At 52.7% G+C, this 17,018-nt stretch overlaps 2 protein-coding genes across 11 annotated transcripts in view; one reads left to right on the plus strand and one right to left on the minus strand.

The window, feature by feature from the left end:
- GON4L (gon-4 like) overlaps window positions 1–7,581 on the plus strand; it is a 31,750-nt gene extending 24,169 nt beyond the window's left edge. For 2 of the 3 annotated variants that reach the window (XM_054050649.1, XM_054050650.1), the window contains 9 exons: window positions 238–435; window positions 1,514–1,657; window positions 2,048–2,191; window positions 2,488–2,607; window positions 2,887–3,000; window positions 3,834–4,041; window positions 4,749–5,538; window positions 6,503–6,605; window positions 7,426–7,581. In XM_054050649.1, coding sequence (XP_053906624.1) covers window positions 238–435; window positions 1,514–1,657; window positions 2,048–2,191; window positions 2,488–2,607; window positions 2,887–3,000; window positions 3,834–4,041; window positions 4,749–5,538; window positions 6,503–6,605; window positions 7,426–7,575 — 1,971 coding nt within the window. In that variant the 3' untranslated portion in view covers window positions 7,576–7,581. Of the gene's footprint in view, window positions 1–237; window positions 436–1,513; window positions 1,658–2,047; window positions 2,192–2,487; window positions 2,619–2,886; window positions 3,001–3,833; window positions 4,042–4,748; window positions 5,539–6,502; window positions 6,606–7,425 lie in introns of those variants that run through there. The other variant, XR_008447319.1, reaches the window with a different exon arrangement.
- A 1,749-nt stretch (window positions 7,582–9,330) lies between these two features.
- Window positions 9,331–16,950, minus strand: MSTO1 (misato mitochondrial distribution and morphology regulator 1). 8 transcript variants are annotated; one of them, XM_054050655.1, is made up of 14 exons: window positions 16,857–16,950; window positions 16,246–16,360; window positions 15,748–15,793; window positions 15,624–15,687; window positions 14,446–14,494; window positions 13,399–13,537; window positions 13,166–13,283; window positions 12,939–13,073; window positions 12,352–12,516; window positions 11,347–11,478; window positions 11,046–11,230; window positions 10,734–10,835; window positions 10,537–10,652; window positions 9,331–9,588 (listed from the first exon to the last, which is right to left on the minus strand). In XM_054050655.1, exons 1-14 carry the CDS (start codon window positions 16,929–16,931, stop codon window positions 9,350–9,352), a joined length of 1,680 nt encoding a protein of 559 aa, XP_053906630.1. In that variant the 5' UTR covers window positions 16,932–16,950; the 3' UTR covers window positions 9,331–9,349. The 8 variants fall into 8 exon arrangements, with proteins under 8 accessions (XP_053906630.1, XP_053906629.1, XP_053906628.1 ...); XM_054050654.1 differs by lacking the exon at window positions 15,748–15,793 and having other exon boundaries at window positions 10,734–10,832; window positions 12,364–12,516; window positions 14,446–14,615; XM_054050653.1 differs by lacking the exon at window positions 15,748–15,793 and having other exon boundaries at window positions 12,364–12,516; window positions 14,446–14,615.
- Window positions 16,951–17,018: the final 68 nt, after the last annotated feature.

A 17,018-nucleotide genomic window follows, 5' to 3' on the forward strand; every position in this document is an offset into this window, starting at 1 on the left:
TGCAGGCAACCCCCTATCTGTCACAACACTGGATCTGTCTTCATTGCAGAATTTCATAATCATCTTGGATTTGGTTCCTTTCTCTCAGTTCAAATTTATCTTGAAGGAAGAGGCTTGGTGTTGGCTCAACAAAACTGGTAGCACAGTGCAAATTCTGAGGAGCAGGAGATGAAAGAGTACTGTATTAATGTTAAATTGATGTTATGTAGTCCAGTAAAGGCCTGTTGCTCTTTGCAGGTGCGTGAAGCCCTGCAGCACATTCCTGGGAAGTATGAAGACTTCCTTCGTGTCATCTATGAGTTCGAGATTAGCACAGACAAGCGAACAGCCGTGGATCTCTATTCCACTCTACAGAAACTATTGCATGACTGGCCACAGCTGCTCACAGATTTTGCTGCCTTTCTTTTACCGGAACAAGCTCTGGAGTGTGGGCTGGTAGGTAGAATGAAAGGAGACCAGATTTTAAGGAGATAATACGAATGCATGTGGGAGTGAAAGAATAAGGAATTCTTCTTAGGGCAAGAAGAGTAAACAGATGACAAATCATTTACTTACCTTGCTGGTTTATTAATCTGAACTGAAAAGTCTATAGAGTTTGTTTTCCGTCTTTGTGCCAAGTATTACTGTCAATCATAGAATCACTTGGTTGGAAAAGACCTTTGAGATTGTTGGGTCCAACCATATCTGTCCACTATTGAACCATCTCGGAGCACTTTGTCCTCCAGGGTTGGTGATTCAACCACCTCCCTGGGCAGCCTGTTCCAGTGCCTGAGAACCCTTTTGGTGAAGAAAGCTTTCCTGATGCCTAATCTGAACCTCCCCTGGAGCTACTTGAGGCCGTTTCCTCTCACTCTGTTGCCTGTCACTTAGAGACCAACATCCACCTCAGTACAGAATCAGCCTTTCAGAGTTACATCAAAGAACCTGCCTGCAGTGACAAAGGGAGTGCAGGGACAGGATGAGGGGGAACAATTCTAGTCTGAACAGGGGAAGATTTAGATGAGATCTTAGGAAGAAATGTGTTACTGTGAGGGCAGTGAGGCCCTGGCCCAGGTTGCCCACAGAAGCTGCGGCTGCCTCATCCCTGGAGGTGCTCCAGGCCAGATTGGATGAGTCTTGGAGCCCCTGATCCAGTGGAAGGTGTCCCTGCCCATGGCAGGTGGTGGAACTGGGTGAATCCCTTCCGACCCAACCCATTCCACGATTCTAAGTTCAGATACAGCAAGGGAAGTGGTTCCCTCTACTCACAGATCAGCCTTCCGCTTTCTAAGACAGGCTTTCACCTGTTAGGAAAATCCAGAAAGAACATATCTTGCATGCGCAGGGTGGAAGCAAAACTTTATTGCTCACCTTGTCTTGTTGCTCTTCCTCCACCTCTTCCCGGTTCTGCAATGGGTGTCGCTACAAATGGAAAACAAATAGCAAGATGGGCATTTTATGGCTTGCTTAAGCCAATTAGAGATGTTTGGAAATACATTCTTGAACATGAGAGGTGATTCTTTCTTTTGGTCAGTTTGAAGAGCAGCAAGCGTTTGAAAAAAGCCGGAAGTTCCTCAGGCAGCTGGAGATCTGTTTTGCTGAAAATCCTGCCCACCATCAAAAGATCATCAAAGTTCTGCAGAGCTGTGCAGACTGCCTCCCCCAGGAGATTGCAGAGGTAACCAGGCATCCAGCCATCTCCTTTTGCTCAAAATACAGTGAGCTGCTCTTCTTCCCTGTCCTGTGTGCTGTAACCAAAAGAGTTTAGTGGGTGCGATCCCCTCTGGGGTGTGATAGAGAATTGAAGCTGCCTTTCTGAATGGCTTTACAATTAACTGGCCTGTGTGAGTCTCATCTCTCCTACCTTCACTTTGCTTTTCTTGCCTTGCAGTGAAATTGTAGCTCAGTGCCTCGGACAGAGTCTGCTGAGAGTTTTGGAGGGATATTTTTCTAGTAATTTGATGGCTGGGTGTGGAATGAGCTCAAAATATTCATGAGGTAGTACCAATGCAAGCATAAACATCCATCCTGGAGCTCTACTAAGCCTTGATGTATCTCTCTCTTTCAGCTGAAGACTCAAATGTGGCAGCTGTTGAAAGGACATGACCACTTGCAGGATGAGTTCTCAGTTTTCTTTGATCACTTACGGCCCTCAGCCAGCCGCATGGGAGATTTTGAGGAGATCCACTGGACGGAAGAGAAGGAATATGAGGTGGAGCAATCTTTTCCCTAAGACCAAAAAAAGATAAAAGCAGAGATGCTAGAAATGTTTGAATTTGAACTCAAATAAGGCTGCGTTTCCAGTGAGAGGGAAGCTGCAGGGTGGGAGAGCTGCTGGTGGGTAGAAGCAAAGTTTTTTTCACCCTTTTTTTACAGCATTTGTTTCCTCGAACAGAATTGAGCTGGTCATGTCCTGGAACTGAGCTCAATGTTAAGAAATTCATGGGGAAAACAAACCTTGCTCTGTCACAATAGAGCAGTTGTTGTGTGTTTCTTTTTTTTTTGCAGTTTGATGGGTTTGAGGAGGTGTCTTTGCCAGATGTAGAAGAGGAGGATGAACCACCCAAGATGCATGCAGCCTCCAAAAATAAGAAGCGGAAAGAGATCGGAGGCCAGAACAATGACAAAGTGGGCCTGGGGTATCTCACTAGTCCACATATCTGGACTCTGAGCAAATGCATGCCCGCGAGGATAAATGTGTCTTTACATGGCAACTGCTTAAAAAGATTTGAAGAAAGGGGATTGAAATGTTTCTGCTGTGCTTTGCTTGCTAGCAAGTTGCTTTAGTTCTCTGGGTGTGCGCAGAGTGTCCCTCAGCCCTTCCCGACTCCCGCTGGCGTTTGCCTTCCCCTGACTGTCACCTCTGTGTCTGTGCGCGGTTGTCAGCTGCAGTATGTTTGTTTTCAGGAGGTCGAGTGGGTAGATGGGATGAAGGAATGTTCGTGTTCCTGCCACGAAGGGAGTAGTGATCTCAAGCTAAAGAAGAGCAAAAGGAGGACCTGCAGCCATTGCAGTAGTAAGGTTAGCAAATAGGCTGAGTTATCGGAGCGGTGAGTGGGAGCAGAGCCTTGCTGACACCCCCATTTCTGATGATCTGTCAAGCCCTGTGCCTCGTGTCCCCAAAATAACATGTGCAGGAAGAAAGTAAATCAAATAATACCAGAATTGCTCTTTGGAGCCTTGACTGCACTACCTGGCCTTCCTATTTGTCTCTTGCTCACTTCCTCCTGCCCCTCCTTGCCGTGCTGAGTGCTGTTAATTTGGGCATTAAGGATAAGCTTTTTTTAGTGGAAGAAGCTTGTGTAGCCACTGTGTGAAAAGAACTGTGCCCGTTCACAGCACTAATAAAGATTCAGCTTTCTAAATCATAGAATCACCAGGTTGGAAAAGACCTCTTGGATGATTGAGTCCAACCATACCCATCTGCCACTAAACCACGTCCCTGAGCACCTCGTCTAGCCGTTGTTTAAATACCTCCAGGGATGGGGACTCCACCCCGTCCCTGGGCAGCCTCTGCCAGTGCCTGATGATCCTTTCTGTGAAAAATTTCTTCCTGATGTCCAGTCTGACCCTCCTGGGGCGCAGCTTGAGGCTGTTCCCCCTTGTCCTATCACCTTGGGAGAAGAGCCCAGCTCCCTCCTCTCTACACCCTCTTTTCAGGTTGTTGTGGAGAGCAATAAGGTCTCCCCTCAGCCTCCTTTCCTCAAGGCTAAACAACTCCAAACACGTTCCCAAAGTGAAGCTTTTCTTAGGGCCAAGGGATACATAGGAGGCAGTGACCGAGGTGTGAGGTTTGGGTTGATACCCCATGCCTCGAATTGTATTGATTTGCCTGTGTATTGATTGATCTGCAGGTGTGTGAAAACAAATATTACAAAAATAAAGATTCTCACGAGCTGACTGCCAGCCTTGTTCATCAAGAATCGAGTCCTCAGCCTGAAGGGAAGGATTCCATGATGCTAAAGGAACCTGCAGAAGAAAGCCTGGAGAACAGAGATGAGGGAGAGGATGTGCAGAGCAGAACAAAAGCCGTATCTAGGAAAATCGACTCTCTGGCTTCAGGTATGTGGGAGCCTTGTGGATGGCTGGGTGTATCGTTCATCTCCAGACTGGCTCACACCCATGGAAAGAGGCACAGGACCTTCTCATGCAGATTTACTGAGCACATGAGAACTTTTTTGTCTTGCGTTTTTCCTTTCTGGATCATGGAATCGGAATGGTTTGGGTTGGAAGGGACCTTAAAGCTCATTCAGTTCTAAGCCCTGCCATGGGCACAGACATCCCACTAGAGGTGCTCAAAATACACTTCTATCCAGAGCGTTCCCTCCAAGAAAAAAAGCTCTCCTGTCTAAAGGTATATTTTATTCTCCTCTTTTCAGAACATTTGCTCCATTTAAGCTTCCCATGCTTGCATTCCAGTGAAATTCCCAGTATTGCCAGTCCATGACACTGTTTGTTTTTCTGTTTTCATTTTAGCACAGCAATTCAAGCTCCCCATCTCTCTAGTTGTCCTTTAAATGATCTCCTTCACGTTACTTTTTTTCCCCCCCCCCCCCTCAGTCTGGTACAGCAGTGACAAAATAGGCTGTGGGGTGCTGCCAGGGTGGGGAAACTGCAGCTAGAATTACAAAGCTGCCCCTGAACTGTCTTCTTATTTACAGATAATGATAAAAATCATTAAAAAAAAAAATCTCTTAAGTAAATTGATAAACACTCCAGAAGTTTTTCTGACTAACAGCTGGTCTAAACTTTTTTGTGTTTGTTATCAGGATCTCATCTGGAAGGGAAGATCCCCTCTAGCAGACATGTGTCCTCTGGAAAAGCTGCACTGCCAGATGCCCAGGCTCACGGAACCTGCAGCAGTGCTGTTGTGGATGCTGTAAAGGACAGGGACTCTTCTGCCACTGGCCCTAAGTGGGCACATCTACAAAAAGCTGCTCTAGAACTACCTCAAGAAACCAAAGACTGCCCTTGTCCCATGGGAACTAAGAACGAGGGGCTAAACCAGCAGCATCAAGGCCACGCCAATGCCTTTGGCCCGAGGGGGGGTCTGCTGCCACTGCCTTGTTCTGCTGCAGGAAAAGGTTTAATGGGAGCTGGGTCCTCTCCCTGTAAGAGTTCGTGTCAGACTGAAGAGCTTCATTCTGATTCATCGGATAAACTCGCTGCCTTTGGTCATGCTTCAAAATGGGGGCTGAAAGACTTTGAGGGACCACCTTTGCCTCTAGAAGGCAAACGTGACGCAAAGCAGGGTTGGGTAACAGTGAGTAGAAAACCACCGCTGGGTAAGAGCGGCGGGTCGCGGTCCCCTGATAACGGCGTTCTGGAAGCAGATGATACGGGCTGTGCTGGAACTCCTCCTGAGAGCAGATTAAAGTCAGATGCAAACAACTGCTTCCAGATGCCTCAGCATTCTGAGCAGCTGGAATACAGAGCGGTTATGGCCTCCCCGGGGCAGAAGGAAGAGGAGCAGCAACAGCAACGAGTCACAGAAGCAACCGTGTGTGCCAAGAACAGCAAAGTCAGCTCGACTGGGGAGAAGGTTGTCCTCTGGACCAGGTACATCTGCCTGAACTGCACCTCGCATCCTTCCTGTGTTCAGCTTTCGTATTACGGAGTATTCTTTATTTCCATTTTGTATTCCTGTTTTCTAACATTTTCTGCCTACCCCTCTTTGAATATTCCTGCCTTTCTCCTCTAACTATGGTCCATCACAGCTGCCACCCTGGTCCTGTGAGAAGCCGCCTGCTCATTACAGTGCGATCATTGTAGCACTCAAGGCTGGGAAAGAATTTTTTTTTTCTCCTTCAGAAAGCATAACAATTGGAGCTTTGAGATCTAGCTTGGGATTCGAGGTGGTAAGGGCAGTAAAGGAACCTCTATAAGGGAGGCGATTCTGCCCCTCTGTTCCTCTCTTGTTGAGACCTCATCTGGAGGACTGGGTCCAGTTCTGGAATCCTCAACATAAGGTGATGGAGCTGTTGGAACGGGTCCAGAGGAGGCTACAAGGATGATCCAAGGGCTTGAGCACAGGAAGACAGGCTGAGAGAGTTGGGGTTGTTCAGCTTGGAGAAGAGAAGGCTCTGAGTAGACCTTATAGTGACCTTCCAGTACCTGAAGGGGCTCCAAGAAAGCTGGGGAGGGGCTGTTCACAAAGGCTTGTGGTGATAGGACAAGGGGCAATGGGGATAAACTGGAGAGGGGCAGGCTTAGACTGGACATCAGGAAGAATTTCTTCGTGATGAGGGTCATGAGGCCCAGGTTGCCCAGGGAGGTTGTGGCTGCCCCATCCCCCTGGAGGCGTTAAAGGCCAGGTTGGATGGGCCTTGGGCAGCCTGATCCAGTGGGAGATGTCCTTGCCCCCGTGGCAGGAGGAACTAGATGATCTTTAAGGTCCCTTCCAACTCAGATTATTCTATGATTCTATGATCGTTATCTTTCCCTGGGAACAGCCTCTCGTGGTGGTTGATGTGTGCCAACGCTTGTTTTTGGCTTCTTCTGTAACCCTTGTGCTGCTTTGCAGGGAGGCTGACAGGGTCATCCTCACCACCTGCCAGGAGAAGGGAGCCCATCCAGAAACCTTCCAGGCCATCTCGCTGAAGCTGGGCAACAAGACTGCGAATGAGGTGAGGGGCTGATTTGGGAGCACTTGCGTCTCCCGCAAGGAAAGGGCTGGGAAGGGGAGAGAAAGGGGAAGGTTTGTTGTCATATTTGCCTCCCAAACTTGACTTTGCTGCATCAGAGAGAAAGAATCCAAATTGCAATTAAAAAAAACCCAAACCAAACCTTGATCTCTTCTGGTGGAGCCAAAAATCACAACTGCAACATTTCTTTTACAACATCACCACCGATGTTCCAGCTTTCGGTTTGGTACCAGTGTTGTTTCGGTGACTGTGACTTGAGTCGTCAGCCTTTGACTGCTGGATGAGGAGTCAGTTTTTCCCAGCCCTCCCCATGGCACTGCCCAGGAATCTCCCCAAACTGCCAGTATTTTACTTGCAAATCAGTAGAATAGAACTGTTCTTCCAAAGAAAATAGAACAACTAGTGCTCTTCCATTCCTCTTTCCAATTAAATCTTGCATAAACCCTGCTTTTACATTCAGGACGAGAGGAAAAGGCTCCCTCGAGTTGCACTGAGGGAGCTTTGGATTGGATATGGGGAAAGATTTCTTCACTGAAAGGGTTCTCGGGACGTGGAAGGGGCTGTATAGGGAAGTGGTTGAATGGTTGGAGGGATTTAAAAGATGAGTAGGTGAAGTGTTCAGAGATGGTTTAGTAGTGGACAGGGATGGTTGGACTTAAAGATCTCAAAGGTCTTTTTGAACCAAATGATTCTATGATTAAAAAAACCACAATCACAAAGCACTCTGAACTTTGTAATAGTCAATTTCCACTTTGTACCACCTTTTAGGCATTAATTATCGTGGATTTCCCTCCTCCTTCAGGTATCCCACAGGTTCAGAGAACTGATGAGGCTGTTCCACACATCCTGTGATGGGAGCTCTGAGGATGAGGAGGATGCAACCAGTACCAGTAACACGGACCAGCTGTCGGATAAAGATCTTCTGCTTTCTGAGGAAGAACCTGATGACTAAGGGGGTTTCTGGCTGAATAAGCAACTGTATCGGGAGCCATTTGTCAGTTTGCTGCTAGACGGGTGCCGTGGGTAAAGGCAGAATGTTTGTACAGGTACTTCTGCAGCACCTTTTGTTGTTGTTGTTCACTTTCCTGCTGCGCTCCTGACAAGTTGCATCAGAATGAAGAAGGATGTGGAGGTGGTAACTCCTCCAGAACCTCTGTGGGAGCTTCAACAGTGAAAGGGCAGCAGTGGATTCTGACTTCAGCCCGTGGGGTAGCCGGGGCCCCTGGCCTGCAACCGGACGCTGTAAATATTGTACCATAGGATGGTTTGGGTTGGAAGGGACCCTAACAATCATCTAGTTCCAAAAATACCACATTTTCCCTTGTCCTATCCCTGCAAACCCTGCTCAAGAGCCTTTCCCCAGCTTTCCTGGAGGCCCTTTCAGCTGCTCTAAGGTCTCCTCAGAGCCTTCTCTTCTCCAGGCTGAGCAACCCCAACTCTCTCAGCCCGTCCTCATAGCAGAGGTGCTCCAGCCCTCAGATCATCTCCATGCCCTCCTCTGGACCCATTCCAACAGAATCCTTATGTTGGGGATTCTAGAATTGAGCACAGGGCTCCAGGTGGGGTCTCACGAGGGAGGAGGAGAGGGTAGAATCCTATCCCTTGCCCTGCTGGCCACGCAGCCCAAGACACGGTTGGTTTCTGGGTTGCAAGCACATTGCCAGCTCATGTCGAGCTTCTTATCCACCACCACCCCAAGTTCTTCTCGGAGCTGCTCTCAATCGCATTGTCCCCCATCCTCTATTGAAACTATGGTTTGCCCCAAAACAGGCACAGGACCTTGCACGTGGCCCTGTTGGACCTTGTGAGGTTCACACAGCCCCACTCCTCCAGCCTGTCCAGGTCCTTCTGGATGACATCTGTCATGACAACTGCACCCTCAGCATGGTGTCATCTGCAAACTTGCTGAGGTTGCCCTCTATCTGGCTGTGTCATTGATGAAGATATTGAACAGCCCTGGTCCAAGTACAGACACCTGAGGGACACCACTCATCACTGATCTCCATCTGGATATCCAGCTGTTGAGCACTACTCTCCAGATGCGACCATCCAACCCACTCCTTCTCCACCAAACAGCCCACCCATCAAATCCATCTCCAATTTAGAGAGAAGGATGATGTGGGGGACGGTGTCAAAAGCTTTACAAAAGTCCAGATCGATGTCATCCATTGCTTTCCCCATGTCCACTGCTGTGGCTGCCCCATCACAGAAAGCCCCTAGGTTGGTCAGGCAGGACTTGCCGTGGATGAAGCCATGTCGTTTCACCTCCCTGCCCTTAAGCAGAGCTTCTAGGAAGATCTGTTCCAAGATCTTCTGAGGCCCAGAGGGGAGGCTCTGGGTCAGACAGGTCAGGAGGACCATGTTGTACCATACAATGTCTGTTTTCACGTGAACAAACACAAACCTTCTAGTAAGCTTTCCTTGTGTTGAGTGTATGCAGGAAAGTTCTGCTCTTAATTCTGTATTTATTGTGTGCTCTTATTCTAATTTGCCACTTTGCAAAGTCTTAAAAAACCCCAAATGTACAAAACCAGCCCAGAAAAGCATCTTTGTTCCTTCTCAAAGCACCCTTGTGAGTAACTGGACAACTTCAGCCAGCCTTGGTACCAAGACTGTGCAGAAATGAAGAGCAAGGACCACCGGGGCCATTGTTAAAAACCATCCTTTTATTTCAGAAGTGATCTTAAGGCTATTCTTACTCCCCTCTCTCTCGTAATAAAGACAAGTTAGTCTGAATCTGCTTCATCTTCAGATTGACTTGCTTCCAGCCCAGCCTTGTAGCACTGTGACAAAGTTCTCAGCTCCTCCAAGGCCTCCTGGAACTCATCCTGCTCAACTCCCGTGGAGAAGAAGCTGGCAAATCGCCGCGTGTTCAGCTTCTGTATATCCCTGTACAAGCTGGTGAGGAGTGTGTGCAGCACCGGGGAGGACTGCAGGGCCGCCAGGACAGGGATGCTCTCCACAGCTGCAGGGAAAACGTCTTTGTTTCAACACACCAATCCAAATCTTGTTCCCTGCCCTATTTTGCGTAGCATCAGAGTTGCTTCACACTAACCAGTTTTGCCCTAAAAACACCTAGAAGAGTTTTTGGGTTTATTCTTTTTAAAGAATTCTCTTCATCGAATCATTTGGTTGGAAAAGACCTTCGAGATCATCGAGTCCAACCATCCCTGTCCAAGACTGACCCATCCCTGAGCACCTCGTTCACTCAGCTTTCGAACCCCTCCAGAGATGGGGATGCCACCCCTGCCCTGAGCAGCCTCTGCCAGTGCCTGAGAACCTTTTCAGGGAAGTTTTTCCCAGTGTTCAATCTAAACCTCCCCTGGTAAAGCCTGAGGCTGTTTCTCTTATCCTATCGCTTGTTCTTGGGAGCAGAGCCCAGCACCCATCTTGCTCCAACCTCCTTTCCAGGACCTGCAGAGCGTGATGAAGTCTCCCCTCAGCCTCCTCCAGACTAAACAGCCCCAGGGCCCTCATCTACTCCCACAACCCCTCTTCTCCAGACCCTTCCCCAGCTCCGTTCCTTTCTCTGGACGCGCTCCAGCCCATCAGGGTCTTTCTTGGAGTGAGGGACCCAAAACTGAACCCAGGATTTGAGGTGCTGAGCACAGGGGCACAATCCCTTCCTTGCTCCTGCTGGCACACAGTTTCTGATCCAAGCCAGGATGCTGGTGGCCTTCTTGGCCACCTGGGCCACCGCTGGCTCATGTTCAGCCACTGCTGACCAACACTCCTAGTTTCTTTTCCACCGGCAGCTCTCCAGCTGCTCTTCTCCAAGCTTGGAGCTGTGTAGGGTTGTTGTGACCCAAGTGCAGGATGCAACACTTGGCCTGGCTGAACCTTATTCTCCCCCTGTCAGATGTCACTGCTCCACCTGAGCTGCTGCAAAGCTGCATTCCGGGACACTCGGTACCTGCTGCGGAAGGGGGAGGTTTGTCCTGGAGGAAGCCTTGTTGGGTCAGGAGAGGAGAGAAAAACTGGGGGTATGGCGGCAGGGTGTGACACGGCTGCTGGAGCACGTGGGCTGTGCTGCAAGGACAAAGGCAATGTTACCCAAACCTCGCTCTGCCTTCAGTTCTCCGTTCCAAACTAAACCAGATCATTCCCAACCTGAGGGCGCCCGGGAAGAGGGCGTGCAGGTACCGCTGCAGGGTCTGCTCGGCACTCTCACAGGCGTGGAACAGGGAAGGTGGTTGCGTCCCAGCAGAGCTGCTGCAAAGAAAACCATCCAGGCTTTGCTAGGGGACTTGGCTGAAAATAGCGGTGCCTCCGTTGCATTTTAGCTGCTTTTCTTTAGCGCACAGAACCGGCCACATCCCAGCATTCCCAACAAGATTGACAATGGCTTTGGAGAGAAATGGTGCTTCTGAGGGTGCTGGAGTTGAGAATGGAATTCCCGAGTGCGGTTCAAACGCCCTTTACCTGACGTGACTTTCTTTGCCGATTCCTCGTAGAACAACGGACTGAGCGAAACAGGAGCGAACCCTTCGCTCCCTCCACGGAACCAGAAGCTTCCAGGGCACATCCTGCCGGTGGGCGCACAAAACGTCAGCAAGCGAGCAGCTGTGCCGGGCAGGAAAGGGAAGAGAGGCCCAAGCAGCCGCAACCTGTAGGCCCGAGGGGTGACAGGTCACCATGCGGAGCAGCTCCCCGTGTCCTGGGAATGTGGGGATGGGAAGGAAGAGGCAGCGAGGTGAGCGGCTGCTGCTCCTTCTGCCCATACCTTTCTCCCAGAGAAGTTCAGAGTTTCAGCGAGGTGCATCATGGAGCCTTGGGAGGATGAGAGCCGGTACGGCACCGTGAGGGTATCGAGTGCCGCCGCCAGCACCGCGCTGCTCTGATAGTTCAGGGATACCTGCGGGGGAAGAGAGATGGAGGAGTTCAATCTGGTCCTTAAACGATTTTAATGTATTTAACTTAAGCAATTTATGTGTTGTATGGAGACTGCTTGAAGTTATTCCAGGGTTTGGATAAATTATTTGAGGGTTCGGATAAGTTATTCTAGGGTCTAGATATGTTAAGATAAGGTTTGGATATTCCAGGGTCTGGATAAATTAATCCAGAGTCTCAGTAAGTTATTCCAAGGTCTGGATAAGTTATATCAGGGTTTGGATAAGTTACTTCGGGGTTAGAATAAGTTATTCCAAGTTCTGGATAAGTTACTCCAGGGTTTGGATAAGTTATTCCAAGATCTGAATAAATTATCCCAGGGTCTGGATAAATTACTCCAGGGTTTGGGCAAGTTATTCCAGGGTCTGGGTAAATTAATCCCAGGTTTGGGTAGGTTACATCAGGGTTTGGAGAAGTTGTTTCAGGGTTTGGATAAGTTGTTCCAGAGTCTGGATAAGTTGTTCCAGGGTTTGGCTGCTTACTAATGAATCATCTGCTGCCAGTTTTCTTGTCCACAGCTGCTTAGTGCTCGGACAAAGCTGGAGTCACCCTCTCCACATGGGAAGAACAATGCAGCACAGCAAGTTTTTCAGTGCTGATACCAAAGGCAGCAGAGCAAGAAAAGAGCTCAGCAAAGTAGAAGTCCAAGCGTTGTTAAAGGTATGAAAGAACTGGGAAGGAAGAACTGGCCATGAACTCTGCTAACAGCAAGGAAAAACATCTTTCCTGCTTCGCAGAACAGCATCATGAAACACCACCACTCAAACAACTGAGCTGCAGGGACAGATGGGTCAGTGTGGGAGCGTGGAAAGCCACCAGTGTGGTTTGTTGGACGTACTGCAGGACGTACATCGTAGTTTAGGTATGGAAACGTCACTGGAGGCTGCGGCCTGAGCCCCAAGCTCGCGCTGAGCGACAAAGGGCAAAGGAGCGAGCTGTGCCGGCAGAGGTGGACGATGCCCAGGGCTGTGTTCATCACTCTGTACAAGTTCTTCTGAGAATCCTGGGTGGGAAAAAAAAAAACCCAACCGTCAGAATCTAAAGATGTAAACAAGACACACAAGAAAGCTGGGGAGGGACTATTCATAAAGACTTGTGCTGATAGGACGAGGGGGAACGGGGATAAACTGGAGAGGGGCAGATTTAGACTGGACGTAAGGAAGAATTTCTTCATAGTGAGAGTGGTGAGACACTGGAACAGGTTGCCCAGGGAAGTTGTGGCTGCCCCATTCCTGGAGGTGTTCAAGGCCAGGTTGGATGGACCTTGGGCAGCCTGATCTAATGGAATGTCCCTGCCCATGGCAGGAGGTTAGAACTGGATGATCTTTAAGGTCCCTTCCATTCCAAACTATTCTATGATTCTGTGGCACAGTCGAATCCATCCTGGGCATTGAAGCATTGCCTTGTTTCCTACTGTTTACTTACACCCAGGTTACTCATGCCTGGAGTCAGCCCCCACGTCAGGATCCCTTTTCCCGAGTACTCATCGTAGAGCAGTTCTGTCACCTTAGCGCCAACTCCAGAGAATCCGTTGTGTAGGTCGCAGAGGACCTGAAACCCCTGTGTAAAATGAAAGTAGCAGCCAGGATTCTGCTTGATCCCGAACAGAAAATGTCTTGAAAGAAAAGAGAGTTTAGACCAAGCGGCCGAACCTGCAGGTAATCACATTCTTCAACATAAAAGTGCAACCGATCTTCCAGCTCCTCCAGGCAGCCAGGGTCCTGCAGCAGACTCTCACCTTGTCCAAAGGCTTCCAGACAACCACATTCCCTGAGCAAAAAAAAACCCCAAAATCAGCTTTTTCTGTCCCCTCTTAATTTTTCCTTAAAGGCAAAAGGAAGATCCTGCTCTGGAAAATGGATTCTGAGCCACTCTGCAGCCATACCCATCGAGCATGTACTGACGGATGACGTAGACGCTCTTAGGATGCAAGTGCACGTTGAGGTAATCAGACCAGAGCCGCACGCCGCCACCCGAGGGAGCTTCCTCAGAAAGAGCGAGTGGTGAAGGGTCAGGAGCTGCGCCTGGAATGAGAGGTGGGGAAGAGCAAAGGGCTGATCAAATGAAGAAAACGCAGCTTTTCACCTCGTCCAGTTTCTTAACTTGTTGCTGCTCTCTGACCCCTTTCTGGCAGGAAATAAATCTTATCCCAGTTTTCATGGGATGGTTTGGGTTGGAAGGGACCTCAAAGCTCATCCAGTTCCACCCCTGCCATGGGCAGAGACACCTCCCACTGGCTCAGGGGCTCCAAACCCCATCCAACCTGGCCTTGAACCCCTCCAGGGATGGAGCAGCCACCACTGCTCTGGGCAACCTGGGCCAAGGCCTCCCCACCCTCACAGGAAACATTTCCTCCTAAGATCTCATCTCAATCTCCTCTCTTTCAGCTTCAAACCATTCCCCCTTGTCGTATCACTACAGGCCCTGCTAAAAAGATTTCCCCCATCTTTGTTATCAGCACCCTTTAAGTATTGAGAGCCTGCTCTAAGGTCTCTGTGCTGAACAACCCCAACTCTCCCAGCCTGGCCTCGTACAGGAGGTTCTCCAGCCCTTGGATCATCTCTGTGGCCTCCTCTGGACCCGTTCCAACAGCTCCATGTCCTTCCTGTGCTGAGGACTCCAGAACTGGACTCAGGGCTCCAGGTTGGGTCTCACCAGAGCGGAGCAGAGGGGCAGAACCCCCTCCGTCCCTGCTGCTCCCACTGCTCTGGATGCAGCCCAGGACACGGGTGGTTTCTGGGCTGTGAGCACCTGTTGTCAGATCACATCCAGCTTCTCACCCATCATTTCCTTCTTTCCCTTCTCCCTCACGCTCATTCCCTGCTGCATTGTCCGGCCCCAGCACTCACAGGGATTACGCTGCAGCTCTGGTCCCAGCAGGAAAAACCAGAACCCTGGGGAAGCACAAACTGGTCAGAGCACCCGCACCCACCTGGAACTGAAGTATGGGGACTCCCTCGTCCTTCAGAAGTGTTGTCTTCCTGCAGAAAAAAAGCTCCATTATGGGATGTGCTGCCCCATCCATCCACGTGTTGCAGGGCAGGGAGCTGCAGCGAGCACCGGGGTGAGAGGAAGCAAACCTGAGCAGAGCCCAGGGCACAGCTGGGAGGGAGCCAGGACACAACACAGGAACATGGACAACATGGCACACAGCTGGGGGGCCCAGGCCATTCTGCCCACCCCAGGACCCCACTCTGCCCACTCTGGGGACTCTGCTCGTGGTCCCACTCCACCTTCCCCAGGAGCCCACAGTGCCCACCCCAGCCCTGGTCTCCATCCCATTCCCAGGACTCTGCCCTGCTCTGCTCACTCAGGCCCTGGGACACCCCCCCCAGTCATTGATCCCCTCCTCGCTCCCTCCAGCTCCAGGACTCCCTCCTCATCCCCAGGACCCCAGTCCCGCTCATGCTTTGTCCATGCTGTGCCCACCCCATCACCACTCTCCATCCCTTCCCAGGACCCTGCCCTGCTCGGCTCGCTCTGGCCCCAGAACCCTCCTCCTTACTCACTGGTCCCTCTCAGCCCCCCCAACCCCGGGACCCCCCCTTCACCCCTGCTCTCATCCCCAGGACCTTGATCCCAATCCTGCATTGCCCATCCTGGGACCCCATTCCCATTCCCAGTCACGGTCCCTGTTGTGCCCACTCCAGCCACGCTCTCCATCCCATCCCCAGTCTCGCTCCCAGTCCTGGTTTCCCCTGTCGCGCCCACCCCAGCCCTGCTCTCCATCCTATTCCCAGTCCCGGTCCCCGTTGCACCCACCCCAGCCCCACTCTCCATCCCATTCCCAGCCCTGCTCCTGCTCCCCGCTGTGCCCACCCCAGCCCCACTCTCCATCCCATTCCCATTCCCACTCCCCGCACTCACCACCCCAACCCCGCTCTCCATCCCATTCCCATTCCCACTCCTTGTCCCAGTCCCTGTTGCACCCACTCCATCCCCGCTCTCCATCCCATTCCCAGTCCCGCTCCTCGCTGTGCCCACCCCAACCCCACTCTCCATCCCATTCCCAGTCCCACTCCCTGTCCCGGTCTCCGTTGTGCCCACTCCATCCCTGCTCTCTATCCCATTCCCAGCCCCGCTCCCTCTCCCGGTCCCGCTGCCGCTCACCGCCCGGTCCCCGCCGTCCCTCGGTGTGGAGCCCCGGTCCAGGTACGAGGCCACGGCTCCGTCCCTGCAACAGAAACAGGCGGCAGGTCCCGCGGCCCCCGCCCCCTCCCCGCCCCGCACTCACCACGACGCCACCGGCCCCTCCGCCACCACCGGCCTCGCCGCGCCGCCTGCAAGAGACCGAGAGACCGGGGACAGCGGGGACCGGGGGGAGCAGAGCGGGACAAGGACCGGCGAGAGGGGACCGGGGCGGGAGAGGGGGGTCCCGGGAACGGGATGGGCGAGAAGGGTCCCGGAGGGGAGCGGGGACCGGGGCTCGGGAGGCAGAGCGGGACTGGGATGGGCGAGGGGGGTCCTGGACGGGAGCGAGGACCGTGACCGGGGCTGCGGCGGGCGAAGGGGGGGGTCCCGGAGGGTAGCGGGGACCGGGACCGGGATGGGCGAGGAGGGTCCTGGGACCGGGACGGGGGATCCCGGGGCAGAGCAGAGTCCTGCGACTGGGACGAGCAGAACGGAACGGGGTCCTGGGACCGGGACGGGCAGAGCAAGACAAGGACTGGCGATTGGTCGAAGGGGAGCGGGGGTTCCGAAGCGGAGGGGGTGTCCCCGTGCCCCCCGGTACCTTTCAGCTCCAGCGCCACCAGGCGCGGTGTGAGCCGCTCGCGGCCGCCCAGTGCCCGCTCGGTGCGGAGCAGCGCGGAGCGGCGGAGCTCGGGGGAACCCCGGCCCGGGGCGGCCTGGGGGCAGCGTCAGACACGGGGCGGACACACCCGGACACCTCCCCGTCTCCCCCCGGGGCAGTCCTCCCGGTCCCGCCCCGGTCCCCCGGCCACCCCATCCCTCCCTCCGGTACTCCCGTTCCCCCGTCCCACCCCGGTCCCGTTCCCAGTCACGGCCACTCGCCAACCCGAGGAACTGCTGTTCCCTCTCTCCGCTCCCCGATCTCTCTGTCGGGTTCCCTCCCCTCTCTCCGCTCCCCCGTGACCCCCAGTCCCCTCCCTCACCCCTCTTTTCGGTCCCCAGTGTCCCCCCCCTCCCCCGGGCACTCCATCCCTCTCTCCGGTCTCAGATCCTCGTCCCCCAGGGTGACACTCCCCCCCCCCCCCCCCCCCCCCCCCGAACTCCATCCCTCTCTCCGGTTCTCCTCCGCCCCTCTCATCCGGTCCCCCCCAGTCCGTCTCTCCGGTCCCAGGTCCCCGTCCCTCGGTCCCTCTCTCCGGTCTCGGTGCCCACCTGCAGCCCCCACCACTGGGCTCCCACGCAGCCCGCGTAGTGCCCGAGCTGCAGCGTGACCGCCTCTCCCGGCATCACTACGGCGGAAACAGCACTAGCGGCGGAAACGGCGTCACGGCGGAGCCCTCCCCGCTCCCTCCCCCCCGGGCGGACACCGACACC

This window comes from Cuculus canorus, chromosome 28 (assembly GCF_017976375.1).
Source record: "Cuculus canorus isolate bCucCan1 chromosome 28, bCucCan1.pri, whole genome shotgun sequence".
In the NCBI taxonomy this organism is placed as follows: domain Eukaryota; kingdom Metazoa; phylum Chordata; class Aves; order Cuculiformes; family Cuculidae; genus Cuculus; species Cuculus canorus.

Bases quoted from the DNA above. Each gene is read 5' to 3' on its own strand.
- MSTO1 (XM_054050651.1), bottom strand. From the start codon at position 16,931: ATGCCGGGAGAGGCGGTCACGCTGCAGCTCGGGCACTACGCGGGCTGC. The intron at 12,517-12,938 runs GTAAGTAAACAG...TTTCCCACCCAG, and splicing joins CAGGCATGAGTAACCTGGGT to GATTCTCAGAAGAACTTGTA. The intron at 11,231-11,346 runs GTATGGGCAGAA...TCGGGCCTACAG, and splicing joins TGAACTTCTCTGGGAGAAAG to GTTGCGGCTGCTTGGGCCTC.